Raw genomic sequence first — 14,156 nt, forward strand, 5'->3', positions numbered from 1 at the left:
GAATTTGTGAAGTTTGCTAGAGAAGAAAGGATTGTTGGAGAATCTACAAAGGTCGAACTCGAAGGCAAAAGGGCGGTTACGTAACGTTTAATTCAAAGGTTTTTCTTATCAAATAAAGCAGCCCATAATTATTTTTGAGTATTAAATTTCTAATTATTTATGGCTAGACTCTAGTTTAGCCATTTATCCCTACACCCCCCCTAAACGACGCCGTACCACTACCCCCACACATCCCAGTAACTTCCCTCTAAAACTGCCAGTAACTTCCCACAACCCCACCCATATATATATATATATAATTAAAAAAAAAAAAACTTTTCAAATAATCACATTTACTCTGCATTTTCTTTCTCATCCTCTTTCTCCAATTTCTCACTCAACCTCCATTTTCTCTCTCTACTCCATTTTCGTACATGCAATTAGCAAGTAAAATTGTCTAAAATGTCCGACATAAGAGACGAAATTGCACAATCTTGACAAATTTCAACAACAACAAACCAAAAATCTAATGAGTAAGTATGTTTTACATGTTTAGTGTAAAATTAATTGAAAATTGCGAAACAAAACCCTAATTTTTTGGTATTTTTTCTTTTTGATGATGCTTCAGGAAAAAAATTGAAAATACTGGAGTTCCAGAACAATCAAAGTAAGTATTACTATTTTTTTTGGAATTATAAGCATAAATTTATTTAAATTTGCTCATATTTAAACAAGTTACTGTTTAAATTCAAAATAAACATAATTTTCCTCTATTTCTGAGACGATAATAAAAATTTAAACAAGTTACTGTTAATATTGGAATGTATGCATAATTTTGATTAAATGATCAACCAAAAAAAATATTAAGTATAGTATTGTGAAATATAATGAACAAATACAAAACAGTATATGTTCAAATTGGATTGTGTGCATATATGTGTGCATATATATGTATACATATGTTCAAATTTGTATGTTATGTGTACAACATGCAATTTATGTTTGTTTCTAAATTGTTCATTTCTAAATTTATGTGTATACATTTACTGACATATTAATTGTTCATTTCTAAATTCCATTTTGTACAAATAGAAAACATATACCTTATTCATCTGTGTAGTAAAATGAACATTTAGAAAACACTATATTGTCAAAATTCATATTATGTTATATATATCCATATATGTGTATACAAATGTTCATTGCTACAACTATATTGATCATTTATATGAACTATTCTGTACATTTGTCTAACATAGAAACATCATGTCAATTTTTATGATTTACAATATTAATTTACATTGTAGTGATGTACCATTTAAAGTGATACACTTGATGCAATTTGACAATGGAATGTTCAATCCTTATCCTATAATTCATGAGAGAAATAAATGTTCTGAAATAGACAACAAATTGGATAGAAATGAAGTTATAAAAAAGTGGGAACCCTATTTATTAGGAGACAACCTACATCCCAAGTAAGTTGATATACTTACAAATATTCATATATGTAATATTTAATGTACAATCATTTACTTCAATACTTAATCTCATAATTGAAATAATTTGTAAAATTTTAGTGAACCAAAAAAGTTGAAAGTGAAATTTATAATGTCAAGATCAAGGCCAGAGAAAAATCAATCAATAAGGTATAAATACTTAATAAAAATTCAATAATTAATTTTTATACAGTTACATAATCATACTTTTATGTATTAACATTCGAAAAATTTCAGTGAACAAGAGAAGGAAACTTCAAAAATAGATGATGCATCAACAAATCAAGGGTATATTCTACCTCAATGTGTTTAATGTTCATTTATTTCTTAGTTGTCATACATAATCTAATGATTTGCATTCTCAGAAAAAAAAAACAACTGAAGAGGAAGCAAAAACTGATCACCTACAACAAGAAAAGGCTGGATCAGAATTAGTGAATACAGGGTATTTGATTCCCATAATGTTCATTTTCATATTACTTAATAAACATTTTTAATTATTTGAAATTAATTGATTTTCAGAAATCAATCACCTAAGAAAGACACAAGAGAGGTTGAACAACTACAACTAAAAAAGGATGCAGCAGGGTATTTTTAGAAATCAACTAATGTTCATTTTCATATTAGTTGATAAACATTTTTAATCATTTTCAATTTTTAATTTTCAGAAATGAATCAACTGAAGATGAGCCTCCAAAAGAGGCTACAGCAAAGGATCAGCCTACACAACAAGTGAAGGCTATAGCAGAGGATGAGCCTCCAGCAGAGGAAGAGCCTCCAAAAGAGGATGAGCCTCCAGCAGCAGTTGAAGAAACACATTCATACATAATGCAAAAGTATGAACATATATAACTTATTAAATGTTTCTATTCCACATTTACAATATTATTGATCATAAATTATCTGTTGCCAGGAAAAAAATAAAAGTGTCAACTTAAGGAATACTAAAAAAACTGACAAAAAACTGGAAAACTGCTCCTGTTAGCAAGGTCATTGCTGCTAAAAAGGCCCCTGCTACAACTGTGGATACTGCTGAAAAAGCCACTGCTGCTGAAATGGCCCCAACTACAACTACTGAAAAGTCCTCTGCTGCAGAAAAATCCCATGCAGCAAGTTCTGCCAATGCACAACAGAAGGCCCCTGCTGAAATTAAAAAAATCCTATTAGGTAATGTACATAATTGTTAAATTAAATATTAAATTTTTTTAATCAATAACACTTATACTGAAAATGTTCATTTACCAATTTGTAAATGATCTAAATGTATAGGTGGTGAAGAAATTGAGATTGAGGATGAAACAAAAGAAGAATTGGAAAGACAAAGACAAGAAGAATTGCAAAGGGATGAGGAGTTGACAAGAATATTGAGAGGTATAAAACCTGTTGAAGAGTTAAATTTGTCTCAAAAGAGTGAAGAATCTTCAAAAAATTCAAAGCAACCAAGAAGGAAAATGGTTGCAAGGAAAAATCAAAAGAAAAAAGAATTGGAAGAAAATCAGAAAAAACAGGAAGATGAACAATCACCAGCAGAAGAACAAGAAGTAAATCACGAGGTAAGTAAAATGTACAATTTCTAATATAAAAATGATCATATTAAATAAAATATTACAACTATATTAATATTTATATAACAATGTTTATTTGCAGATGTTAAGTTGCCTGGCATATCAGCTATAGCAACAGCTGCTGCAGCAATTGCTGAAAACTTACCAGCAGCAACAACACCCAAAAAACCTGGGCGTCCAAGGGCTGCAACTGCAGTTGCAGAGAAACCTGCTGAGAAAACAGGGCGTACAAGGGCTGCAGTTATTGGGAAAGCAGGACAAAAAGGTAAAAGAACATATCTAAAACAATAAATGTTCAATTACAATCTTACACTTTTAAAATGTTTATTTTACTTAATGTAATTGATCAAATAATTAGGTGGTCAGAAAAGACCTGCTGCATCAGCCAAAGGTCCTGCAAAAAAAAAAAAAAGTCATAGATCAAGTGCCTTATGATGAACCATCAGAGGATGAAGAACAAGAAGAAGTCCCTGCAACAAGTTCTGCTCCTGCAGAAAAGAAAATTCTTAAAAAAGTAGAACAAAAAGGTAATGTACATATTAATAAAGTTAAATGTTCAAATACAAACTAGCAATTTACACTTTCATATATATATGTTCATTTTACATATTATAATTGATCAAATGTTTAGGTGGCCAAAAGAGGCCTTCTGCATCAGCTAAAGGCCCTTTGAAGAAAACAAAAATCATTGAAGAACAATCAAAGGAGGAAAATGAAGAAGATGATAAAAGTAATACTGATAGTGGATCAGACAGTGAGGATCCAGCTTTTGATGCTGAAAAAGAAGAAGATGAAGAAAGTGAGGAGGTGGAAGTAGTTCAAGAAAAGAAAACAACATTGAAAAAACCAAAAGCTGAAGAAAAAAGAATGGTTCTGTATGAGAGGGAACCAATAAAAAAGATTGTGAAGAGGAAAACTGAATTTTCAGTGGCTAAAAAAAAGAAGAGGAGGAAGAAAAGAATGAAGAGGAAGTTGGAAGTTTGACAAGAGGAGGCCATGTCAAATTCATGCATTGGGTTAAGAAAATGAGTGATACACAGAAGAAATTAGTGCATGAAATAGGACTGGGGCCGTTGTTGGATATAGAACTTCCTCAGCTTGACAAACAATTCAGCCATTGGGTTTTAGATAGCTTTGAAGTCAGTAGTTGTAGTTTTGAGCTGCCTAAAGGTGAGAAAATTGAAATTGAGGTGGAGGATGTGAGAATTGTATATGGTTTGCCAATGGGAGACATTCCTATTGTTGAAGCCAAATCAGACAGAGCAAGTGAAGATTTTGGTGTATTTATAAAATATTGGAGGTCAAAATGGCAAGGCAAAACACCATCTGTAAACCAAATTATTGCTCAATATACAAGTGATAAATTCAAAAACCAAAGGCCAACAGAAGAAGATTTTCTCACCAACTTTTTGGTAGTTGCTGTGAATTGTTTGATGAAGTGTATTTCAAACAACCAATGCCATTTCAAGTTTCTGTTTTCTATGATGGACAAAGAAAAAATAAAAAACTTGAATTGGTGTCAGTACGTGTTTGACTCTCTCATCAGTTGCCATGTGACATGGAGAAAGAGTGGAGGAAAAGGATTCTACAATGGACCACTGCAATTTCTGATGGTAAGTTTACAACACACAATAGTAAATTATAAAATGTTCATTTTAGTAACAATGAATGTTCATTAACAAAATGTTAAATATCGATTTCGTCTAAAATTTTAATCTTTTATATTAATTGTTCATTTGTATTATATTATATGTTCATTTATAGTAATGGGTTTTGGTGCAGCTGTTCTACTTTGACAGAGTTCAAAGATTGAACAAAAAACAACCAAGAACAATTCCAATAATTTCTTGTTGGAAAAGGGATATGTCACTTGAAAGGATAAAAACAGAAAATGATTTGAACTATGGATATGGAAAAGTCCTTCCAAGAATAGAAGAAAAGCCTGAAGACAATCCTAAGGTACAAAATGATCATTTATAAATTATGAAATGTTCTATATCAAAACACATAATGTCTTATATGATTTTTTTTATATGTTCTATAAATGACAGGTCTTTATGAATGAATTTGCATCAATGGTACAAGAAGTTGGTGCATCTTTGGCAAGACTTTCTACCAAATTGGTTAAGGCAAAAGAGCTCTTCCCTGGGAATCAGTTGGTCAAGAAGGTAGATGAAGTGTTGGGAAAGATGGCAAGAGAACCATCAATTCTCAGCCAAGATGAAGAAATATTTGGATCAGAGGATTTTTTGAATGCCATAGCACAAATTGAGAAGGAACTGATGGAGGCAAGTGAAGTAGAAAAAAAAGAAAATAGGAAATGAGAAGGAATATGATATAAGGAAGGCATTCAGTTTGGGTTGCAACTTAACTCCCCCAACTCCAACAACTGGTAAATATGCTTAATTAAAAACTGTCATTAATTTGAATATCCTTACTTAAAGAGTATAATATAATTAAAGAATTAAAATTTAATTTATTTGAACACAGAAGCACATATTAATGTTGCAGCCACAACTTCAACAACAACTGATGCAAATGTTTCTTCTAAGCCAGAAGAGGGTAAAGCTTTAATATCTATGTACAATTATGAAAAGTATAATGTTCATTTATAAAATAATAAGTTTGTTTAGTCTAAATATTCAAAAAAGTATATATTCAGAATAACAAATGTTCATTTACATTAACAATTTCATATATTTTAAATCAACAGAAAGAGTTGGAGGTTCAAATTCTGAAGAACCACAAGATGGAGGAAATTCAAAAAAAGGTAAAAAGTTCACTTATATAGTATTAAATGAACATTTGTGATTGTAAAATATTCTTCTTTAATGATACTAAGTCTATATATGTGTGAATGCAAATTAATACAAAAATCATTAAACAAAGGTGAAGGTTCAAAATCTGAAGCATTAGAAGAAAATGTTGAAGGAAATTCAAAGAGTGGTACAATGTTCACATATTACAAATAAATGATCAAATTATTAAGTATAATGTTCATTTCTAGTTATATAAAATTACTTTCATGTATTTTGTTTGCAGCATCTGATTCAAAAGTTGGTGATCCCAAGACACCAACTGAAAATAGGGAAGCTGCTGGAGATATTTCTACAATCTTGAAATCTCCAGCATGTTCAAGTATGGAAGATATCCTTGATAAATCAAACAAGAAAGGAGGAAGCATGGGGTAAACATGGAAGACCTATCTTGTTAGAAAATATATAATTTTGAATGGACATGTAGAATAAATTTGGTTATAAAGAGTAATTATTTTGGACAGTTTTTGTTTATGAAGTTAGTAATGGATATGTATTATAAAATCAGAAGGGAATATTTTGCTTTAGGGTAGGAATGCACAATTTAAGATATGTAAATTATGTATTTTAATTTAAATGTCTTAGTAATATTTTAAGTGTTTATTGTTCAAAAAAGGAGAATAATGTTTTTTTTATAATAATTACTCTTCATTACTAACCATGATTAATATTTCAGAGAAGACAAGAAGAAACAGATATATGCTTCAAATGTGAAGGAAAGGTAAATGATTATTCCACATATACATGTTCTTTTTCATTAAACTGAATAATCATTTATACTATATTTATATTCAGTGAGACAAAAAAGGATTCAAAAGAAATTGAAACAAAGAAGATTCAAATTTCCAAAAACACAACAGGACAAAGGTAAATGGTCTTTACATGTGTATAGATTTATAATGTTCATTATCAATATACTAAATGATCATTCATAATTCAATATTTATTCAGTGACAGAGAGAAGACTTTGGAAAGAAAAAAATCAAGATAAGCTGAGAAGGCAAAAACTGAGATTGCAAAGGAAAAAGAGATAAGGTATTACTATTTGTTCTTTATATAAATTATTTGTTCATTATTAAAAAAAATTCATATTTGTATTAATATATGGTCACATTAACTAGGCCACAAAGGGAAATCCCAAATGCTCCTCTTGCTTTCCGATCTCCATACATGGTCAAGTACAAGGATTTGTTCAAAGATGAAGACACAATGAACAAACTTGTAACAGACTATGCTTATAGTGGAAAAGATCAAAGGTATACATCACTTACTTCATTAAAACTTTAACATTGTGTTTGTTGTAAACTCATAAAATTTAAAAAATTGATATTTTGTAGTGAGCTACTATACTATGATGGAGTGAATTCGATCAATAGGGCAGAGATGAAAACTCTTGAAGGGGATACATTAGTAGTTAACAATGTGATCGATTCATGGGCAGTACTTCTGAATCAAAAAAGGTCAAAGAACAAGTTATACTTTTCAACATTTCCACATGTAAGTCTTTATTGAAATTACACATGTATACATTGGTGTACTAAAATGATCAATTCACTTATACTAGATGATCATTATGAATATTAAAATGATCCTTGTGCATTATTTGCAGCAAATTATGTATGCAAATACAGTGTGTCCTGAAGGATCATCAATGGAGCTTAGAATTGCATACTTCAAAGAAAGAATAACAAATGAATTGAGGTTATACAAAATCAAGAGTGCAGTTGGATATCAACAGGTATTAATGAACAATATGGAATTATAATATGTTCATTTACATTAATGTGTATATATAATAATATTGTGTACTATGTACAGATTTTTTTCCAATGGCCATATATGCACATTTCTATCTTCTATGCATTGATCATATCAATGAGACAATGCATATAATTGACAACAGGAAACTGCCAAATTATCAAACAATTGCAACAAAGTATGAAAACCAACCCCAATTGGTGGTAAGTATATTGTTTAATAGATATATAAATAATCAATTTGTTTATACAAAATGATCAATATTGAAAATTAAAATGATCAATATTAATATGATCCTTTGAATTTTTTTTCTGTATATGTTGCAGTTAAAAGGATATGCAGAATATTTGAAAGGGTTGGGGTATGAAGATGCAGATTCTATTGAGAAATATAAGGTGGTTTTGCAAAAAATGAAGTGGAGGAGCAACGAAGATTACACCAACTGTGGAGTTTACATTATGAAACATATGGAAACTTTCACTGCTGATCCCAATGAAGAATGGGTTTGTGACCTAAAACCAAACAATGTAAGTAAATTTCAATAAAACAAAAAAATATACTTCATGATCACTTTATAATACATAATGATCATTTATATCCCATTAATGTTCATGTTTATAATAAATTATTTTCTTGGAACAGGTGAACCAAATCAGAAAGCTCAGAGTACAATACACTGCTGAACTAATGCTGAATGAAGGAAACAGGCAGTCACAGAACAATAGAAGAGCAGCAAGAAGATTTGCACAAGCTTAATACAATATGTTCATATATAGACATATATATGATCATACTTGCTTTCATTATTTGTATGGACATAAGTTTTTGTTGTTGTTCAAGTAAAGACAAAATTTATTATCTTTTTAATATTTACAAATAGTAAAGTGTTACATTATAATTGCCAGTTTTAAATCATCTAATATAATTATTCCAATTTAATAATGGTTCTTACTATTTAAAATAGTATATGATCACTTCCAAAAGCAAAAATAATCATTTATAGAACATTTAAGAATAGTTTGAAAAAAAAAGATTCAAATTACTTAATAAATCAAAATATAAAAAACTTAAAGCACTTGAATCTCTATAAAGTTGAGACAACTAAAAATGTTGATAGTTAAACACCAAAACATAATTGCATATTGATTTACTCTCTTATTTACCATTTGTAGCCAATCTCTTAGCCACACTAGTATCAAAAAACGCTAAAAACCTATCATATTTGGTTGAAATCTGTGGAGAACCTCCTTGAGTACTTCTTGAAACAGTAGGAGATCCTTGAACATTCATTGAAACACTAGGAGAAAGTAGAACATTCCTTGAAACACTAGGAGAAACTTGCACATTCCTTGAATTTCCTTGAGTACTTCTTGGAACATTAGGAACATCATGCACATTTCTTGATACTAGAATCAACTTGAACATTCCGAGAACAGCCTTGAGTACTTCTTGGAACATTAGAAGGAGCTTGAACTTTCTTCGGAACACTAGAACGAACTTGAACATTTCTTGGAGCTTTTGGAGGATTTTGAACAATGCTAGAAACTTTAGAAGGAGCTTGAGCATTGATTTGAGCATGCACAACTGTGGGAAATTGTACATTTCTTGGTTTCTTTGGTGGCAATTGAGAACTTGTTGGAAAATTATCAACATCATGAGCAATTGCAGCTGTTTTACCCTAATGATCAAAATTAAAATAATTAATGATCAAATTCAAAATTCATAATGACCTTATACAAAATTAAAAGGTAGATGATTAATATTTCACCTTAACAATAGAAGATATGTCTGGATCAACAGTAACGTTTGATTGCATAGAGCTATATCCATATTCCTATAATAAAATGAAAATTATAAAAACATTATAATCACAACTTAAACTACTAAAATGAACAACTACAATTACATACATAATCATTTACATAATACCTGTTCAAAGTCATTTGAAACACTATCATCTGAAGGGATATCTTCTACAATGGAAGTCTTTTTATTACAAACCTTGAAAAAAAATTAAAAGTAAAAATGTTTCATATTCTAAAGAATTTGATAAAAACAGATAAAAAAAAAAGAAAATAAGTTTTTACCTGAGCACTTGGATCTTCAATCACAATTAACTCATTAGGATCAGCCAAATAATTAGCATAAGATATAGGACACCCATTCTCGTCCAATTCCTAAGTCAAAACAAAAATGTTCAATTCTTGAACATAAATGATCAATAACAAAAACATAAATGTGCATTATTACCTGAACTACTGCTTGACCTTTAGATCTTTTATAAGGAGTGTATACTGACTTTTTCTTCAACCACTGACCCCTGGCTTTGTTATAAGCCTTCTCTAAATTACTCTTAGGCCTATAATTCCTCTCTCCAATAGGTCTTGATTTTGCCGGATTCTTAACTTCATGATCAACAATTTCAATACCTTCAACCGGTTCATTAAAATAAATAGTACCGGTAACACTCTCAATCTTTTCTTTTAAAAGATTGAAATAACATTCAACCTCTGCTCTAGCATTCAAAGAGTGTTGACAACTTGTTACCAACTTAACAAATTTCCTTAGTGTTTGTGTCCTCCAAACACTTGTAGATACTACATTGGTTTTCATTGTAGGTTCATCAAGGCCATGACTACACATAGCAGCCTTAGTCCACCTCTTACATATATATAGTCATCTAGAATCTTATGAACACAATTCATATGATAAATTCGAAGAGCATGACAACAAAGCAAACCCATTTCACTAAACAACATGCATGTACAACATATTGCATGTGTTTCTTTATTAAAAACAACCTCGTGCTTGATCATATCTTTCCCAGGTCTCCACAAATGATAATAATATTCAGGAAAATTCACACCAGCATCCTTATGATCACAAGCAGTACCCTTAATGAACTCTTCCTCAAAAAGCACATAAGCTTGAATAGTATACAATGATCTAGCATGAACAAGAATCCCAATGTATGCAAAGGCCAAATGACGATTACCTCTGATTGTATTATAATCTCTCCCTTTTTCTTTGCTTCTCCACTCTTGAACCACATCGAGAAACACTTGATAGAAATCACATAGACCTTGTGTCTTGTTAAGCCTTTGAGAAACTGATTTGTTAGTTGTCTCACTACGTTGAGATGAAAGCACACCTCCTGACCAAAATTTCTTTGAAAAAGCTGGACACCACATCTCTTTGATTTTATACAAATCATTCAACCAATCAACATTTGCACAGTCATATTTCAACAACATTCTGTAAATGAAACATGATCATTAAGCATAACAGTTATGATCATTATAAATAAACATTTATAAAAAACTAAATGTTCATTTCTGTAAAAATTATTTAAGAAGCTAAACAAGTATAAAGCAGAAGTACCTTTTCCAATAATGCTCAAATTCTGGTGGAGTTTCACAATACTTCAGTAAATAACCAAATAAATCAGTGAAACCATCCAAAGCTCTCAACGCCCCAATGTGTTTCTTAGAATTTTGTTCAATATGCCACACACATAATCTATGATGAACACCTTTGGGGAAAATATTTCTTATCCCAGCTGCAATTGCTTGAGCTTGATCAGTCATAATAGTAATAGGACTTCTCCTTCCCATAGAAGTTAGAAAAGTATCAAATAACCACTTAAATGATTCTGTTCTTTCATTAAGTATAAATCCCATGCCAAACATCACATTATTTGCATGATGATTCATACCCACAAATGGAGCACAAATCATACCATATTTGTTAGTCCTATAAGTAGTATCAAAAACTAACAAATCACCAAAGTAATGATAATCTCTCATCATCCTTCCATCTCTCCAAAAGAAATTAACCAATGCACCATTTTCATCTTGTTCAAAATCATAATAGAAATCTGCTTCATCAATTTGTCTCTTAGCAAAAAATTTGATTAGTTGATTGTTGTCACCTCCCCCAAGTTTAGCTCTCTTTTCAACAGAAATAGCATTATAAGCATCAGGAGCTGTAAAACAAAGGTTAGGAGACCCTCCAACCTCCTTCTTTAACGCTCTCAAAGAATCAGAAACTTTAACTCCACTCAATCTAAGTGTAGAAATGAAATTAATATGTTCCTTAGAAATATCCCTTTGAGACCTTATTAAATGTCTCTTGTCAACAGGAATCATTTCATGATTATGAACCATCTCATGTCTTGTACATGTATATACACCTGAACGGTCAATACTAAGCTGCACAAAAGCTAAGCAACCAGTCCTTATGTTAAGTCTCTCATACAGCCTATTATTCCTGCACTTATCATCTTTAAAACCCTCATTTGTACAAACAAATCTTTTCATATAGAATGAATCATCTCTTCGCCTCTTACTTTTTCCAATTCTAATTCCAAAGCCCTTTCTAAATGCATATTCATTAAACATTTCATAAGCCACATCTTCAGAAGGAAATTGTTTCCCATAAAATTCAGAACTAGCTGCTTCCTCAAATAAAATAGCATTCTTTTTTTCCATTGCAATATTAAAATGTAACAAATGAACACAAATAATAGCAATAATGTACAATAACCACATGTAAACTGTTAATGATCATTTATCATTACATAAATGAACATATATCAAAATGATAATAAAACATATAAATGAACATTTATGATTACATAGATAAATGTAAATTACAGTAATTACACCTATGTTAACGTAAATGTACATATAATCTAACATACATGAGCATTAATTGAATGTCAACTTTTATAAAACTATAGACAATCATTAAAATGCAGAAAACTGGAAAAAACATCAATCGAATAACAACATTACAAAGAAAAACAATAAAATCACAACAATACATCACAAACTATAAATTAAAATAATCATAAATAAAAATTAAATCAAATATTATAATCGACCATAATTTTTATTTTAATTCATACAATAAGCAAAACTACAAAACCAAAAATTATAATTGAGCATTATATAAACTATAGTTCATACAATTATCAAATTATGAAATCAAAATCGAACTATTACATGCAAAAACAGAGCATAATCAAAATCGAATGATTGAGGGAAAAATTACTCACATTGTTGCGAAAACGAGTCGACTAAACCAACTCCAACAGGAAAAATAGAATCACAATCACGATCTAAAGCAATTAAGCTAGAATCACAGTCACGATCAAACACAATTGAGCTAGAAATTTCCATGGAAGAAGAGAGAGAAAAATTGGGGGAAAAATAAAAAATGCAGGAGAGAGAAAATGAAATAAGTAAAAAAAGAGAGAAATAAAATAGAAATTAGGTTAAAAAAATCATTATATAGTTGCTTGAATAGAGAGTTAACAAAAATGAAAAAAGATGAAGAAAAAAAAAACAAAATAGCAGAATGATTATTTATGGCTTGAATATAAAACGATGTAGTAGCATGGGGGTGTAGGAGAAGCTAGCTACCCTAGAGTCTAGGCAAAAATTTGTATTAAATTTCGGGTTTGGTCCGGTCTGGGTTTTTTTCGGGTTTAGAACGGACCGAACCGAAACCCAAAAAGTTAACTTTTGAAACCCAAAGACCGAACCGATCACCATCACATGTTGAGAGTAATGTCTATATAGTCAAATGCAAAGCCTCACGTGTTGAGAATAGCGTTGAATATTTAAAGACAGAGACTCTATGATTAACTATCCAGACCCTATTCTAAGGTCATGTTTGAGCCAAGTCGTGTTCAGTTTCCATTTGAGAAATATAATAATAAAATAAAATTAACTTTTTCAAAGCCTCAAAACTACACTTTCTCTCATCTTCAATTTCCCTAACTTTCCAAGCTCCTTTTGTTTCCGCCACGTCATATATAATACCAATTATGAACAACACTTTGAGACAAGAGATAACATGGTTGTTGAGTGTTTATTATTGTTGTGGCCGATTTTAGTTTTATTTTGTTGGATGGGTTATTTGGCAGATTTTTCCGGCCCAAAATTAGGTTGGGTTTGGCCCAATTTTTAATTTTTTTTGGATGAGCTAAGAATGTGATTTATGCAATTTTAGTTGTTTTTTTTGCTCGGCCCAAAAAGCCCGTATGGCCCGGCTGGTTGGGCAGCTTTGGACACATAACGAAACTACCCTATCTTATCCAAACAACCATATGTTAATGAAACCATCCTATGTTATTGTATCCACCCTACATAATGGAATCCACCTTTTCTTATCCAAACCACCCTATCTTATCTAAACACCATATTTTAATGAAACCACCCTACTCTCAATCAATTAGACCCTACTTTCAATGCGACCCTACCGTCAATCAATTCAATCATTGAGACACTACCCTCAATCATAGAAACCCTGCTCTTATTGCTGAACCACCCTAGGTAATCTAAAGCACCCTAGAATACAAAAATCACTTTAGGTTAGCAAAACCACCTTAGGTTATCTTCACCACCCTAGGTTATATGATCCACCCTAGGTTAGAATTCGCAATATGTCCTAATATAAATACGGTTTAACCTAATACAATTACACAATCCTTACACTTGGATAATTAGCTAAAGGGGGATTAAAATTCCACC

The 14,156-nt window shown here is 30.7% G+C and overlaps 3 protein-coding genes across 4 annotated transcripts; 2 read left to right on the forward strand and 1 right to left on the reverse strand.

The window, feature by feature from the left end:
* Positions 1-2,056: 2,056 nt before the first annotated feature.
* LOC110702295 (fibrous sheath CABYR-binding protein-like) lies at positions 2,057-4,027 on the forward strand. Its single transcript, XM_021879998.1, has 7 exons — positions 2,057-2,088; positions 2,147-2,314; positions 2,464-2,645; positions 2,748-3,035; positions 3,126-3,308; positions 3,490-3,570; positions 3,795-4,027. The coding sequence occupies exons 1-7, from the start codon at positions 2,057-2,059 to the stop codon at positions 4,025-4,027; spliced, it is 1,167 nt and encodes a 388-aa protein (XP_021735690.1).
* Positions 4,028-4,348: 321 nt separating this feature from the next.
* On the forward strand, positions 4,349-5,842 carry LOC110702516. Of its 2 annotated transcripts, XR_002507471.1 has the most exons (3): positions 4,349-5,002; positions 5,095-5,435; positions 5,534-5,842. XR_002507471.1 is itself a non-coding variant. In XM_021880237.1 (2 exons), the coding sequence occupies exons 1-2, from the start codon at positions 4,907-4,909 to the stop codon at positions 5,365-5,367; spliced, it is 369 nt and encodes a 122-aa protein (XP_021735929.1). In that variant the 5' UTR covers positions 4,349-4,906; the 3' UTR covers positions 5,368-5,522. The 2 variants fall into 2 exon arrangements, 1 of the variants encoding a protein (XP_021735929.1); XM_021880237.1 differs by lacking the exon at positions 5,534-5,842 and having other exon boundaries at positions 5,095-5,522.
* Positions 5,843-9,806: 3,964 nt separating this feature from the next.
* Positions 9,807-12,800, reverse strand: LOC110702296 (protein FAR1-RELATED SEQUENCE 5-like). The gene is made up of 3 exons (XM_021879999.1): positions 12,677-12,800; positions 10,999-12,172; positions 9,807-10,872 (listed from the first exon to the last, which is right to left on the reverse strand). The coding sequence occupies exons 1-3, from the start codon at positions 12,798-12,800 to the stop codon at positions 10,227-10,229; spliced, it is 1,944 nt and encodes a 647-aa protein (XP_021735691.1). The 3' UTR covers positions 9,807-10,226.
* Between the last annotated feature and the right edge of the window lie 1,356 nt (positions 12,801-14,156).

This window comes from Chenopodium quinoa, unplaced genomic scaffold, assembly GCF_001683475.1.
Source record: "Chenopodium quinoa cultivar QQ74 unplaced genomic scaffold, ASM168347v1, whole genome shotgun sequence".
Taxonomy (NCBI): domain Eukaryota; kingdom Viridiplantae; phylum Streptophyta; class Magnoliopsida; order Caryophyllales; family Amaranthaceae; genus Chenopodium; species Chenopodium quinoa.